This window comes from Ruditapes philippinarum, unplaced genomic scaffold (assembly GCF_026571515.1).
Source record: "Ruditapes philippinarum isolate M1 unplaced genomic scaffold, ASM2657151v2 ctg3292_1_1_1_1, whole genome shotgun sequence".
Classification (NCBI taxonomy): Eukaryota; Metazoa; Mollusca; class Bivalvia; order Venerida; family Veneridae; genus Ruditapes; species Ruditapes philippinarum.
The window spans coordinates 34,044-51,532 of record NW_026858265.1 but is presented as its reverse complement, the minus strand read 5'-3'; the positions used below and the strand labels follow the sequence as shown (position 1 = coordinate 51,532).

Here is a 17,489-nt window from a genome sequence, read left to right as displayed (position 1 = left end):
CTGAAAGAAAATATTTGAAGTATAGCGAATTATTGAAAATTCTTGATAAACCTAAAAAGAGAATTATTGTCACAGCACATAAATGTCCTAAACCATGTTAGTACAGTACTTGATGACATAAAAGCAGACAAAGCCTGTGGCATTGGAAAGTCAGATAAATAGATTTTATAGAGCTGTCATCGATTCAGTGCAAAGGATATTGACGATACATCAATATTGGATGAAAAATATTGTGCTTCACCAATATATATGGATAATTACATATAATAATAATTTATGACCAACTTTCCCATTCATATGCTTTGCCTAGTTTCATATTATAAGTTCATTCAACTTTGGCTTACTGAATAACTGTATATAATAATAATATGTTTTAACCAATGAATAAATACATATATGATATACATTTAACAATTTTGACTTATTTATAACATTAATCTAATTTATTACTTATGACTCAGAAAGCTAATTAATAATATACAAATTATGTGATTAGTAAATTATCTTCTGTTAAAAGGGAGCTTGAAGAGTAGGCCCTTTGCAAAGTGAGCTTTACGGTAACACAAGTACCTGCTAGATAGTGATGGTTTTGAAACCTTGCCAGAAGTACTTCAAAATTATAGGAAATAGACCCAGAAGTACTTCAAGATTACAGGAAATAGACCAATCGCAACTTTTTAGCTTATAAGAGAATGATAAAAGCCGAAGACTTCTGATTGAAAACAGATGCATAGACTGGTCTCCTGTCCACTTCTATGATTCTGTTGAGGCCAAAAGTGTGCAGTTTTAAGTGTATTGAAAACATAAAATGTGCAGAAGCGTGCCTGGACTTTGGCTTGCCTGGCTATAAAGTAGATTAAAGGGAAATCAAATAGAAAAAAAACTAAAGAATATATAGAATTTTATACCTAACAATGAATTTTTCAGTGTTAGATTTAGTTGGCTGCTGCCATTTCAATGTAATTCAATAATAAGAGGGCAGGGTATTCCGATAACAGAACAGTCACAACCTTTCGGAGTAATAATATTCGTAGAAATTAGAATGTTCTGAGTAAAAAAGGAAGCGGTGACATATGGACTGACTCGTTTTAATTTTAAAATGGAAAAATGAACATTCTTTTAATTGACTACACCGTTCATAGGCTTTGCCTTATTTCATACGGGGAAGTCAAAGTCCGGGCTCGCGGCTTTGGCTTGCCCGGCTATAGACTACACATGTATATTTAAAAGAAAAAAAAAAGAAGAAAAAAAAATTAAAAAATATATAGAATTCTATACCTATCAATGAAATTTTCAGTGACAGTTCTAGTTAGGCCCCGCCATTTACAATGTAACTCAATGATAAAAGGCTGTGTATTCCGATAACTGAACAAATCTTAACTTTTTGGATTAATAATAATCGTCGAGTGTTCCAAGTGAAAACAAAGGCAGGTACATGTACATATAATATTGAATGACACCTTTAAAACGGAAAAATGAAAGAATTTTTTTTACCGACTTCCCCATTTATAGGCTTTGTCTAATTTCATATTAATTTCTGTCAAAGAGCTCGCTTTGATGCTTTGCCTTATTTTATAAAAATTTATGCTTATTTTCATATTCCATCTCTAAATTAAATGTTATCGGACGATATAAAATATTCCATTGACAAAACAATGTAACATGATATTTTAATAGCGAGCTCGACGAGCTTTACGGTAACGCAAGTACCTGCTAAGTGATGGTTTTGAAAGCTTTAGTCCGAAGTACCGAATTGGACACATCACAACTTTTCGAATTTAAAGAGAACGATAAAAAATGAGGAATTCTGACTGAAAACGGATGTGTAGACTGGTCACCTGCGCACGTCTATGGGAACCATAATTGGACAGGGAACCAGAATATCGGAAGCTTTGTATTAAATATCGAATGACAGTTTTAAAACGGAAAATGTAAATTGAAGGTGCCATTTTGTTTGAAAAATCTGATAAATAAAAACAACTTTTTGTCGAATTTTGTTGTGAACACTACATGTATCTAGAATGAAAGAAAATGGTCTAACTAAAAAAATGAATCCGAACACCAATATCTTTTATTCAGTCGTTAACGCTATACAGAAGTTTAAAGTATTGTTTACCTGACGTCACAATGTAGCGCCAAACAGCACGTGCAAAACAATCAATTACGCTATTTTAATGACGCAAACGTTTTAAGTTTTACATTTATTTCACTTTTAATAATCTTTATTTCGCTTGAAAAATTATAGAGTGAAATAAAATAAACAAACAAAGTTTTATCAACGTTTTCAAAACTCGTTATTCATTTAACGACAGGGGCAGAGCCATTTTTAACACAGTACGTGTGAAGTCACACGCACTCGTCACTGCAATGAGCAACTATTTCATACTATTTCACATTAAAAGTACATCGAGCTCGCTTTGAGCCTTTGCCTTTTTCATATTACATATTTCTACTTCCAATTATTTAAAATTGGGCCGAATCGTACCTTAAATAGGGAGAACCGTCAGTAAGTTCATAAAGTTGGGGCGAGTGGTTAAGAGGCGAATCGTCAGTGAGGCGAATCTTTAGAATTTACAACTAAAATTTGTTAAGATTAACATAATACAATTGACATAGTATTGAAATAATAAATTTACGACGAATATTGTAGAAAATATTGATTACCTTATAATGTAGACGTAGGAAAAAATTTAATAACAATATTTTTTTATAAAAACAGACCTTACGGTAACCCAGAAAATCAATAAATCGTGAGAATTACTCTTTTGCATTGAACCGAAATGTGTATAGACTCAAAAGACGGACGATGTACATAAAGTACGCAAAGAGGTGCAAACTAACGTAAAGAATCGTAACATCACTAATGAACTAGTTTACATTAAATTTTGTCTTGAAATAATATGGGCTACACAATGAACTGTATACGCCATGTAGTTTATGTCTTTTACTAACGGTTTTACAAAATTTAATTAACCATACTTCACCCAATCCCCTCGATTTTTTTCACGAGTATTTGTGCATTATGCATTATTCAATTAAGAAACATATTGCCGATATCCGGAGAATTACAAATCACTTGAGTCACATCTGTATTGAAAATTGTGCTCTATAGCGTGATTTTAGTTAAATATAAATCAATTGGATAATCATAGTTTGCCTAAACGACGTTTTCACCTCAACTAATTTAATACTAAAAAAAATATTTGTGGAGCGAACAACAGGATGCTTCAAAAAGCATAGTATATAATCAGTTCAAATATATTTCGTTCGTATAATATACAACTATCACTGTTTTGCGTGAAACAGGCTCTGAACTAGAGCAGTAACTTTTGCTGATTATGCTTCCGAGGGATCACTTTTTACCAGATATTTATACATCACAACATGCTTCAGTGTTGTTATATTTTCTGGTTCTTCAAGGTCATTGAGTCCGACACTTTTAAGTGGTGAGAATTGAATACCGCTCAAGCCGGTGCTGGGGGTCGTCAGGATGTTGCACTTTTTCATTATCCCCATGTAGTACGTACACACTCACTCAAACCGGGTGTACATTTTTCATGTAATTTTGCTGTTTTTAATGATTCTGAGGCATCATTTATTTTTACCAGTCTATATTCATGACTTACATTTTATAACAAGTTACAACAAAAAACGCATAAACCATTTAAAATAGATAGCAATTTCTATATAGAACTTCAAACCCTGTTTGAATTATTCCACCTGACGCTACTTAATTAACGTATTGTTTTATCTATATATATTGTCACACAAAAAAAAAACACATCAGGTTAGTCTCCTCTCAGAAAATTGGGTTTCGGTGATGTGCCGGAATGTGTTGATCAACAAAATCGATTTCCTGTTGCAATTTAACGAATTAAATTGTACAGCAAATTGCCTTAATGCATGCAATGTTTTGGTGACAAAGATTTATGACAGGAAGCTCAGCAAGAGTCTAGGCACCAATAATAAGGATTTAGTGACCTAAATTTATATCTTAGGTAATATATTTTAATCTACATGCATATGTCCTTTTGAAAAGAAATTATTCAAAAATCTAGGTCATTCTGGGGCCAGTCCTATAAGCCCCCTCCCCAGTATGCAAGTCACTATATAGTAAGTCACTTGCTGCTTTAAGTTAAAAAATTAATCAATGATTTGAAAAAGAAAGTTTTGACTCATGGCACACTTTTAACCATTACAAAGGAGAATAGAAAAGATGTTTTAGATTGATTTATGTAGTAACGTAAATGCATTTTTACCATCAATCTTTATTGACCCACATACAATCTAATATATTCATATCGAAAGTAATAACATTTAGTTATTTACAACCTATAAAAACTTAGACGTTATTTTAGCGTTTTAATGCCTATTCAGTGAAAAATTCGGACTGGTTCGAAATATTTTACTTTAATTCGCCATCTGCACGACCCATATTAGTATAACCAGTCACAGCTGTTGAGAAGATAATTCACAATGGCTGCGAGCTGTTGTGGAGTAAAGAAACAGAAATTAAATAATTCGATGCCTTCAGTTTCCTGTAATGGAACTTCCAGTTACATGAATGGAATGAAAAATGGATACACTGTTGCTTGTGCTCAAATGTGTTTCTATTGTTTTGACGTTCTACACAGCCATTTACACAGTTACGAACCACCGAGAACCCCGTCTTTCACTAACGAATCTTAGTAAGTGGACTCGTCCATGTTTACAAACAATACGTATCCTCGTTCTGAAATTATTATTTTATGTTTTATTTTGTAAAATATTTTCTAACATTATTTTTAAAATACTAAAGACTTTTTTAATTTGTAGTAATCTATTCCGAAGAAAACGAATTCTTTTTTTTTCTTCCATACATGTACAAGGATCATTCTATTTTAATGAAAAGGGGTGTAGTAAATTGACCTCTTTGTGATGGTAACAAAGAAAAGTATGACTAATTATAATGATAATACAAATTCACACATTTACAGCATATAAACTACTTTTAGATTAGAAGATATAATTTTTATCAGTTTAAATCTAAGTTGATTTTATTTAAAATAACAGAAAATGAGTTTTAATGACTTGCACTATAGGGTTAACGCACGTTTTTCCGTGTTATAACGTCTGCAGAGTCCCGAGGAACGGTTGGTGCCCGAGCCCGGTAGGGCGAGGGCTCCAACAGTTCCGAGGGACTCTGCAGACTTTATAACACGAAATAAACGTGCGTTGACGCTATTATAGCATAAAATTTTCAAACAGATTCGTGATGTATAGTTTATACAAAACACAATTACATTAAATTCTTGTGCTTGGACGGTATTTATCCAATTCTATGTTTTACGTATGCGTTTCATTTTTTCCGGGGCCAACAACTTGGAAAATTCTCGGAACCGAACGAAATTTTGAATTTTAATTGATTTAACAAAGCTTGGCCTTTGGAGATTTATTATCTCAAGAAAAATTAAACGTTACATTACTCTACCCAAGACAAAACATGACCCTCAGAAATTCTTAGAGTGATTTCAGATTGACGATAGAAAAACGATCAGTGACATCAGAATCGGTTTTTTTTTTCAAGCAAACAAGTTTATAAAAAAATCAAGGCACTAAGCATTCTCTCAAAGAAATATAAAGAGCATTTATCAACATTAACATAAATAAAAAACATTTTCTCATATTAATTTTGTGTTATCTAGTTTTGTAAGTTAATCGGAGCGTTAAACTGAATGACAGGTAGATTCTACTGTATTTGTTTACATTGACAACTGTCCGTTTCTTAGAAAGGGCGACAACCAAGATTAGCACCGATGTCTATACGCCGTTTTTTCCGGCATAGTTACTGGAATATGCGACTGAGGCCCTCGAATCAATAAATTTCAATATAACAAGAACGCATGACTCTTCGGCAAACAGGCCAAATCGTCATTTTTTGTTTGTTTGTTTACTGGGCCCTGTATGTATTGCGCATAGGTGAAACCGGGCTATAACAAGAGCGCGTGACTATGTTAACACATGGTTTTGGTCCCGTTATAACATGGGCAAAAGAGGGAAAAATAGCCGATTTTATGCTATAATTTAGATTAAAAGTTCTTTGAAATATGCATTATTGGGTTGGGCACAAAGTTGCATATGTGAATAGGTACACATATAATAGTTAAACTGTAACTATTTTGTTCATTTCATGGTGTTCATATATAAAGAATGTTTAAGAAAATATTAGAGTTTTATCATTAATTGAAGACTTTATAGAAAATATTGTATGGTTCAAATGTACATAACAGAAAAAAACAAAGTACTAAAATATTTATTACATTTCCTTAAAAGAAGAAAAAAGGGCATTCACCTTTGACCCAGTAATTACCTACAAAAATAATTTGAATCCCAATGTTACTTTTTAGTTTTTTGCTCAGGTTGAGCTATTAGGATTGGTGAATGTCCGTCGACAATTGCTTGTGAACACACCTAATGACTCAATGAGTGACTCAATCATCATCAAACTTTGTCAGGATGTTTGTTTAGTCAATTGCTTGGATGAGTTCGAACATGGGTCATCTCCGATGAAAATCTAGGTCACAGGAGCTATAAATAGAAAAACCTTGTGAAACACTAGTGGTCACATTTTTGAAGCAATCATCATCAAACTTGGTCAGAATGCTTGTCTAGTTAATTGCTTGGATGAGTTCGAACATGGGTCATCTCTGATGAAAAACTAGGTCACAGGAGCTATAAATAGAAAAACTTTGTGAACACTCTAGTGGTCACATTTTTTACCCAATCATCATCAAACTTAGTGTGGATGCTTGTCCAGTCAGTTGCTCAGATGAGTTTGAATATTGGTCATCTCTGATGAAAAACTAGGTCACAGGAGCTAAAAATAGAAAAAACTTTTGAACACTCTAGAAGTGGTCACATTTTTTACCTAATCATGATCAAACTTTGTCAGGATGCTTGTTTAGATAACTGCTTTGATGAGTTTGCACATGGTTTATCTCTGATGAAAAACTAGGTCACAGGAGCTATAAATAGAAAAACCTTGTGAACACTCTAGTGGTCACATTTTTGACCCAATTATTAAGAAACCTTTTCAAGATGCTTGTTTAGTCAATTGTTTGGATGAGTTCGAACATGGGTCATCTCGTTTTTAAAAAACTCAATGAGCTAGACCTTAGATGTTTAGCATAAAACATCTTCTAATGGGTGTCTACCAAGTTTGTTCAAGAAAAAGCCCTGGGGTTTAAACTGGCCCCGCTCTGGGGGCCTATATACAGGTGAGCGACTTCAGGGCCATCATGGCCCTCTTGTTTCTTAGGTACACAGGGATTATTTGGAGTTAATTAGGTACATAAGGTGACCCTAAATACATTCCTGGGTACATGTCATGTAAGATGTGTTAATATGGTGATATAGAGGTAGATCTCTACATCAACATTATACTGCTTAACAATCAATTCTGATTATGACTAGCAGGTGCATTGTCAGGGAACTGTTAATAAAAGAAATTTTTTATACATTTTGTATGCAAATTAAAAAGTTAAAAGAATATGATGTGTAATCATAATTTAATCACACATAATGCCTTTCTTAAATAAAAATCTGTAATTTTTGGTTATTTTCAGTCCACTATTTGTGACATGGAAATTAGGTAAAGACAAACGTTTGCGAGGCTGTATAGGTACATTTTCAGCAACAAACTTGCAATGTGGTCTCAGGGAATATGCTGTCACAAGGTGAGAAATATTTTGTATCTAGATGACTACTACATTGCATTAAATTATTAATAATTCTTCTTTTTTCTTAAGTGAAAGATTACACACCATGTACCTCTGAACATCGAGATTTTGATAAGAAGTATGACCTGTTTTGAGAGACCTTGTTGTGAGTAAACAGACCTTTATGCTGGCCTTTATTGACAATTAAGATAATTCTATAATTATGTGAAATATGTCTTGAAAATATTAATGAAGATCTCATAGTCTGACACTAACATCACTAAAATACTATCTATTAGTTTTATAAGGTTCCACTGTATATTATGAAATGTTGTAATACAATGTATCAATAACTACTTTCAAGTGGCCAAGGAATTGTCATTTAAAGGTATCAAGGCATAAATTTAGCTGCTGTGATGGGCATGTTCATAACAGGTGATGTATATGAAGAATAAAATAAAAAAAAGGCATACAAACTAGAAAGAAACAACTAGCTATCAGTCTTTGTTTCCTCTTTTTTGGTACATTAAAATTTTATTTACATAAATATTTTCTACTGTCAATAAGGTGTGAATATATTGTATGACATGCATGTGTTTTGTGTTTTTCAGTGCAATGCGTGACAGCCGCTTTAGTCCAATCACAAAGGAAGAGTTTCCTCGTCTTCATTGTTCAGTCTCCATCCTAACTCATTTTGAAGACGCCAGAGATTATTTAGATTGGGAGGTATACACATCAATCTGTTATTCTTTGTTCTAAAATTACACATGTAGGAATTACTCTTTGAGGATTCATTCAAATACATGTTTCTTTAACTCACTGAACTTATAACATGAAAAAAGCAAGTTAAGATAACTTTGTAACATTGAAACATCAGTCTCTTATCCTTTGAGTATGGTTATGTACATCCAAATACTAGTAATAAAGTACATGTATTCTTGACGAAAGATTAAAGTCTGTGCATGGTTTACTAAATCCTTGATTTATCATATGACTAAGCTTCTTGTTAAATTCAAGTTTTTTTCCTATGGGAATATATTCTTATACAAGACAAAATAAAAGCTTGATAAAATAACTTGAGCATCAAATGTTTTTGACTTGTGCCTGTTATTTAGTTAGGAGAATTTTTTTTTTTGTTAAAGATTTTTATTATAACTGACTGTTATTTATTCGCTTTCATGTAAGGGATATCAGGTGTCACCATGTGGTGTAATGTCTCTGTTTACATACATCATTATCATGATGTTGAACACAAATTCAACCTTTAACCTGCTGGAACCAAGAGTATTTAGCCATTGTCCTGTGCATTACTGGCCAGGCTCTGTACTGTTGACCGACCAGATCTGAAAATTCATCTCAAATGATGTCGGACGAGTTCACTTTAGAAGACCAGCAGGTTATGGGTTAATCAGATTGGTACAGATTGTTGGGTTTCATTACAGGTCGGAACAAATGGAGTTCGGATAGAGTTTATAAATGAGAAAGGTCACAAGAAAACTGCCACATATCTACCCGAGGTGGCAGTTGAACAAGGTATACTGAAATATAAAGGAATGAAAATATGTGTACTGATATGATACATGTACTTATCACTCCGTTTGAATTGTTACATAACCTTCTTTGCTAAAATTCCGTTTTTTGCTATTAAATTAAACCGTACTAGAATTGGGTTTGCTTGGAAATGAATTTTGTTGTCGGCAGTTCGATGGATGATCATGTCTTCCATATATTGCTCTGATTGATCAACATCGGTGATTAGAAATAAAACAGTTAAACTTGATTTCATATAAGTTTTGTAATTAGTATATATCTTATAATGACCCACGGCAAGTTATGCTCTGTTTCTTTGTTTCAGGATGGGACCGCGTTCAAACCATTGACTCTTTACTCAGGAAAGGGGGCTATAAAGGACCCTTAAGTAACGATATTAGACGTAGTATACGTCTAACTCGTTACCGTAGTGAAAAAATTACATGTAGCTATAGCGATTATATATGTCACAAACAGAATTCACACGCATGACGATAGATGCGTACAGTCCCTGACCAAGGCAGTCTTCATGCAAGATCATATGATGAGCACATGGGATATCACATGATCATCTGTTACTATAAATAGAATAAATTCATTTTACGTCATATAGAATGGTCACATGATGCATGGGATGACAGTAATTTTTATAGTTATTGAATGTTTAGTTTCAATTTGTTTGGAGATCTAAGTTTTATATAAACCTTAGCCAACCTGTTTAAGTAAATTTTAATGTTTTTATCGCTAGAAGAGTTATGCATTTAATAGCTGTGAATTTTTCTTTGTTTAAGAAATTGATAACAAATTGTTATAAAATTATTATCGGTTTTAACTAGTCCATCCGATGTTTTACTTTCCTAGTTATGTTATTAAATTTGTTATTTTTTAAAAGATGAGCTAAAAAAGCTGTCTGTTTTTTTTTCTTTCTTTTTTAACTTATTTAGCTTAGTCCATCATAAAGTTAAATTGATGATTTTAGTGATATTTGTTTTAATGAGTAAATGAAAACAATAATCTGCGTAGTAAAATTCTGTTCATAAGATGTTCTAGAGTTTAGGAAAAATTGCAGCATCTGTTGGTAATATGTGTTTATATGAAAACTGTGGTACTGTATTTAGATCTAGTCTGAAACTGTGTCGTAAAGAATTTATTGAAAATGTCATTTTTGAAATTTCTAAACTACAGTTTAATAAATTTTTTCTATTGATAATTGAATTGGTTTAGAAATCTACAGGACTAGTCTTCATTTATATTCCAATATTTTAAATTTCTGACCAAATCTTTATGTTTTGAAAATTTTTTTAGGTTTTTATTTTCGTGTTTTTTTGTGGACAGTTTTTATACTTTTAATTGCTATAAATAGATCTGACCTGATGAAATCGACTTTAAACTTGGAAAGTGGCTGAGGCACAGAATTAACATGATTATTCCAACTTAACAAAAGTTACACAGTCTAGACTTAACTGTGGTTTGTTTTTTAACTTATAAAAAAAAATATAAAGTACTGGATATAGAAAATGTGTATTAACCAGTTCTATTTTTCACATAAGGTTCTTCCATGTGATGATAGGCTGGTTTTGGTAAACTATGCAGTTTGCATGTCAATAAAATTTGAAATTGTGTACCAGTCAATGATAGAATCTTCTGATTGGGCGATTTTGAACACAACTTTATATCAGACAATCACAATGTTTGGTGACTGATGTCCTTACCAATGTCTATTCTAGGATTCGAAAAAAACGGGGGGATTTTTATTGAAAAAGGAGAATTTATTACATTTAATGATCTTTTTCCCTCTTTCTCTATGTAAAATTTCCCCCCTGCCTCTGAAAAAATAGGGGGGAATTCTCAAAAATATGAGTGAATCCCCCCTCCTAGAATAGACACTGCCTTACTTTTAATTATATTTTTTTTTGCATACTTTATTGATGTGACTCTATTGGCAAAAGGAGTAAAAAAAATGAAATATAAAAAAAGAATAAAAAAATAAAATAAATAATGATGCAACTTGGTCATTAATAAGAAAACTTAAAGATCTAGTTATGATATTATTGTGGTGGGTCATCAAAGTGTAAATCAAATTTTACCCTTTTTTTGTTCAAGAAATATAATATGTTTACTGTTAGAATTATTATTATTACTAAGTGTTTGTAGATATATAGATGTGTTACATTAGATGTGTATAATCCAATCATTTTCCATTAAAGTTTATACTCTAACAGTATTTTCATTTACTTTTACTGCTGTTCTATTTTACCCCAAGTTGACACTCATTTTGAGCTGTGTCATGACAAAACCAACATAATGGGTTTGTGACCAGCATGGATCAAGACCAGCCTGCGCATCCGCTATCAGTTTCTCTACTTGTAATAGAGTTGGTAAGCGAACAGCATGGATCCTGATCAGACTGTGCGGATGTGCAGGCTGGTCTGGATTCATGCTGGTCACAAACCCATTATGTTGGTTTTGTCGTGACGCGGCTCATTTACGTTCATTCCAAGTTCATGCAATTTTTTCTTTCTTGTGGCATTTCATTTTAGTTGTCAATCAAAACCATCTTTTAAATCATTTAATTGAATTTGATACATTGGAATTGAGTCGGTAAATTAACAAATTAGAATCAATGTTATTATTCATTATGATATGAAATAAAAGAAAATTTGTATATCCCCATTCATGCTTTTTATTGCCTTTACAGTAATCTAATCATCTATTAGTTAATGATTTGGATGATTGGTCACTTTCAAAGTTCAACTCGTAAGAAAAGTTGTTTCCTACAGAACACAATTAAAGAAATAAGTTTAATTTCATCTGTATATACCTCACTTATATATATCATCAAAACCACCTGAAATTAAATTGCTTCATAACTTCATCATCTAATACATGTTATGTTAAATATTGATTATTAATTTCAAGGGTACGTTTGATTAATTTTCAGAGTGTCTGTAGTAAAATGGATATTTCTTATAGCATCATGCTTGATTTATATTATGATACTATTTTTGAATATGATATTTTGAAGGGTACGCTTGATTAACATTTTGTAGTGTTTAGAATCAAATGGTGACTGGGTGCACTTGATATATACATGAATTTTTTGTAAATCCGGTTGAATCTTACCGCATCCCATTTTATGAAGAAGTATAACTGTTCTGTTACTGCCTATTTAGGGACTGTACTGTTAAAATTAGTCAGCATCAAGTTTTTAGGGTTTTATTACTAACTTTTATATTGATATATAGGATCAGTCTTTTGTGTAAATGTATTGAAATTTTCACTTTTTTAGAGCCATTGTGTATGTATAAAGGGCATGCTGTAGAGGTGACTTTTTACTTTGAATGCGATATTGTTTGAACATGCTTTCCATATTTATACATGTACCAGTTATATATAAAATTAGCATTGCATTAGTGATGAAGTGTGTATGAAATTTACCATCATGTTCCTGAGAAGTCAACTTTTCTAAACTCATAACAACCTAGCATGGTTCGATCATTCTGTATTTTTGTAGATTTTACAACTTACACATGGCTTTAACATGACAGATTTGGGTAGTAAATGTATAAACACACATATAACCATGAAACTGTTATATTTATCTGCTTGTTAGTAATGAAGTAACCATGAAACTGTTATATTTATCTGCTTGTTAATAATGAAGTTGAATTGATAACCTCTTGGTGAGATGTATTAAAAACAATCATATACACTAAAACATACAATTGAAAGGTGATTAAAATTCAGTAAGTACAGGAATCACTTTTGCAGCAATGTTAAATCTTAGTTTCCTGACAAAAATGTTTCCTGACAGGAATCAAGCTTTTATAATTCATTTTAACCCTACCATGAAACTGTTATATTTAACTGCTTGTTAGTAATGTAGTTGAATTGATTACTTCTTGTTGAGAGAACTAGATTGTATTTAACCATCTCTCACTTGTACATTTACAGAAAATGTTTGGCCTATCTAAAATCTGTAGAATACATTTGTCAGCATTTTTTGCACCATGTTCCAATTAAGATGCTGTTTTCTTGTATATCTGTATCATCCTATTACATTACAAGCAAGTAGTAGCAAAAGTTTTAGTTGAGGTATTTGGAATTGCTTACTTACAAGTCATACAGCTTGAGTCAATTTTGAAAACAGTTTCAAACATGATTGTCAAGTATATAAGAAAATCAGAAAGTGAGTGAAGTTTTACAGAATAATTAACAGCAAAATTTATTAAAATTCTAGGAAAAAAGACGCATAATTTGTTTGTAATAATTACAATAAAGATGTCTGACTGCTTTTAAAATTAAAATTGTTATACAACAGAATAACACTAGGACAAAAATTTCTTGTTCATTTCCTATTTTGAGTATTAAGTATTTGACAATCAGCAAAACAATAATGTAATTTTGACGTAAAATTGTTAAGGTAAAGTAAAATTGTTAAGGTAAAGCGTCGCTTAAATGTTGACAACATATGGCTTGGTAGGGTACCACTAAAACTTTTAACATACTAGAGGTAGGGCACCATTAAAATTGACACAATATTATTGAGGCTTAAGCAACAACTTTTAACATAACATGAATAAGGTAGGGCACCACTAAATCTTCATCAAAACATGGATAAGGTAGGGCACCACTAAATCTTTATCAAAACATGGTCTTGGTAGGGCACCACTAAATCTTTAACAAAACATGGTTGAATCACAGCACCACTTACTATAGGTAAAAATACACCAAGAATCATGCCAGGTTGTTAATATTTGATAGGTTATCATAAAGAATAGTATGCACATTTTAAATAAATTCTTAAAATCATATAAACATCATAATGGATTTATCCAAAAAGCATTTTCATTTGTTTCACTCTTTTTTATGCTATGTTGTTTTGAAGAAAAAATGTATCACCATCTTAGAAATCCTTTAGTCACATCATTAGGCAGGTGCTGAATACATTTAGGAGGACCAAATGTAATTTTCATATCACCTCTTCAATTACAAATTAAATACATTTTAATTTTTCATGAGTGATTTGGCCAGTTAAACTGATTAAAATGTCATCCTTTTAACAGCATTTTGTTTTACTGTTTATAGCTTGGCTATTCAAAGACTATTGTACTCACCCTGGCGTGGGCATCACAAATTGGTTCTTGTGTGTAAGTTAGTATCTTTAAAAGTACTATAGTAAAGGGGTGAAACTTCACACACTTATATGAGAGCATAACAGGAGGCCACTGACTAAGGCCCATAACTCTAACAAAGATTCTGACAAAATAATGGCCCCTTTTAACTTGGAAAATTTTTAATTATCATGGCTCTTGTTTTACTATCAAGCACTAAGAATAGTCTTGTTATTGAAATATTACTTGTAACCTGTTGACACTATAAGTTATTAGGCTTTGTCACCAGTATAGAGTCACACTGACTCTGACTTTATTATGTTGGTAGTTCAAGTTTTGTATTTTCATATTGAAAATACCTTCAACTACAAATGGACTGTTCCATGTTCAAAGCAGGGCTAGTCTATTATTTAATTTCAGCAGGATAAGGGTTATATACTAGTACAACAATGAATATTGTATGATACTACCTTCAAGTAATTAATTATCTGTCTGTGCATAAAATGATTAAATCTATTAGAAGTGTATAAAATGATTGAATCTATTAGAAATTTGATGCAATTTTGGAAAAAGTTGGAAATATTGTACATGTAATTAAATTTTATCTGAAAAAAAGGAATTTTTCCTCCTATATTATTTTTTGTTTTATTTCAAGATAAATTAGAATGAAATAGTTGAGTTGTCATTTAACAACCATCAGTTTGTCATTATTTACTACAATTGCAGTAAAATCTGACATTGTGCCTTTTACTTTCTTCCCACCATTTAACCCCCCCATCCACCCTCTTATAGAAATCTCCACAGTGGTTCATACCCCCTTTTTTAATGCCTGAAACATTTTCACCATTTTGTTTTTTCATAAAAACAAATCTTTCTTTTTTTTCACATTATTTTTGAAAATGCTGTTTAATTCTCAAAGTCAAAAATATTTCAAGTACTGAAGACTACCATTATCTTGCATGCTATTTTTTCTCAGGTTTGTTATTTTTTTTCTTTGTTTTCATTTATAAATGTTTAGATCATTGCTTTGTGGGGTATATGTTTTTGTGGTATAATTGGTGTAACTGTAGCAGAAAAATAATTGGAACACATGTCAATGACTTACTGAAAATTAATTTTCAAAAAGAATTTCGGATAGATATTATTTTGATAAAAAAGTAGAAAATGTTTTAATTTTAAGTCATTAGATAATGCTCTATTATTTTATACTTTTGAAATTCTTAAAAAGTTTATTATTGGTAATACATTTGTAACCTGTATGCAATGGGCATTTTAGCTTTTTGGAATGAAAAGAAAGCTCATTTTTAATAGCATAGTGAGCCCTTGTTCAAGGTCATTTTTAGTTGGTTTAAGCTAAGCCCAAAAGAAATTTACTTTTTAAATTATTTGGAAAAACAAATGGATTTTAGTCTAAGTATTTAAAGAATACTGGTACTGTAGTCCTCACTTGTGTCAGCATTTGTATAACCTGTATACATTGTCTGAATGGCAAGTCTTATTCTGAAATATGCTTGGTATACCTGGTACTGGATATTTACAGTCAATGAAAGGCTATTCATTGTCTACAAGAAGAATGATCTGAATGTGAACAATTACAGGTGTTTACTGAAGAGACAGTGCTGACAAATATAAACAGTTGAGTACAGTATAACAGTACTATGTTCTTTGAGGAAATATTTTATTACAACTTGTTCTTTCAGATTTTAATGTAGAAAATAGTAAAACTAGAAAAGTACATGTAGTAGTAAGTAGTGTTTTAAGGAATATATACATATTCTGTCTGTGTCCATTTATTTTACTGTCTAATTGTAGATGTCATATTGTATGAGGTGTTTTAAAATATAAATATATATATATACTATTAAATGATCCAAATTGAAACAGAGTACATTTTATTATATTCTCCGTCATGTCAATTTTGTCAATGTTTATGTTTTAGTGGTTTATGAACTGAGAACCCTGAAACTACTTGTTGCCACTGAGAACCCTGAAACTACTTGTTGCCACTGAGAACCCTGAAACTACTTGTTGCCACTGAGAACCCTGAAACTACTTGTTGCCACTGAGAACCCTGAAACTACTTGTTGCCACTGAGAACCCTGAAACTACTTGTTGCCACTGAGAACCCTGAAACTTTTTGTTTCCACTGAAAACCCTAAAACTACTTCCTGAAACTGCTTGTTTCCTCTGTGAACCCTGAAACTTTTTGTATCCACTGACAACTCTGAAACTACTTGTTTCCACTGAGAACCCTGAAACTACTTGTTGCCACTGAGAACCCTGAAACTACTTATTGCCACTGAGAAACAAAGGCTACGGATGAGCTTTCTCACATCTTCTCGGGAACTACTGTGGTTAGTGTTTTATGTCACTTAAGCAATAGTTCAACATCAGCTTGACAATCATACATATCTCTGAAATTCATCTCAGAACCGAATGCTATTTGCGAAATTTGCGATGTGTGTTTTACATGAAAGGGGTTATATCGTATATAAACTGTATTGGTAAATTTTGTAAAATGTTTAAAAAAAAATAGTAACATGGAGTATTTCTTGACAATCAAGTACTTGCTGTCAACCCTTTTCTTACATATAAGTAAATCAAATTTGGATTTATGATACTTAGAAATGGTCTTCCAAATCGCTGTACAAAAAAAATATATAACTATAATGCGCACAATTACTATGCCCGTACGATAAGAGACTTAAAATGCTTAATCAAAGGTCACTGTATGAAAATCTGTTCTCCCATAGAAACCATGCTTCCACTAGTATTCCAATAATTAAAGGGATATCAATAAAAGCTTTGCAAAATCGTAGGAAATTTTCCTCCCTATAGATATATTTTGAGAAAATCAAAATGAAATGCAGTGTATATATTTGATACATATTTGTATATGGTATGTACAGGTTTTGATTCTTTATTGCCTCGGGAATTTCACTTTGTCAGATCACACGATTTGATAGGCGTTGTGTATTGAATTGGATATTTGTTTATGACAGTTGAAAATAACATGTATGAAATAAAATAAAAAAAAAGAATAAATAAACAACTAGCACTATTGATGGAGACACATTCGCATTATTTACAGTTTCTCTAATTTATCATCTGCGTCATTATTCAAGAATTTTATCCTTTAAGATGTTAT

General features: G+C 31.8%; 1 protein-coding gene across 2 annotated transcripts; it reads left to right on the top strand.

Annotated features, from left to right (window-relative positions):
- The first annotated feature begins 4,436 nt into the window (after positions 1-4,436).
- Positions 4,437-16,222, top strand: LOC132752602 (nuclear protein AMMECR1-like). Of its 2 annotated transcripts, XR_009628836.1 has the most exons (6): positions 4,437-4,688; positions 7,605-7,715; positions 8,309-8,423; positions 9,140-9,230; positions 9,553-13,811; positions 13,850-16,222. XR_009628836.1 is itself a non-coding variant. In XM_060742939.1 (5 exons), exons 1-5 carry the CDS (start codon positions 4,477-4,479, stop codon positions 9,717-9,719), a joined length of 696 nt encoding a protein of 231 aa, XP_060598922.1. In that variant the 5' UTR covers positions 4,437-4,476; the 3' UTR covers positions 9,720-16,222. The 2 variants fall into 2 exon arrangements, 1 of the variants encoding a protein (XP_060598922.1); XM_060742939.1 differs by having other exon boundaries at positions 9,553-16,222.
- The last annotated feature ends 1,267 nt before the right edge of the window (positions 16,223-17,489 follow it).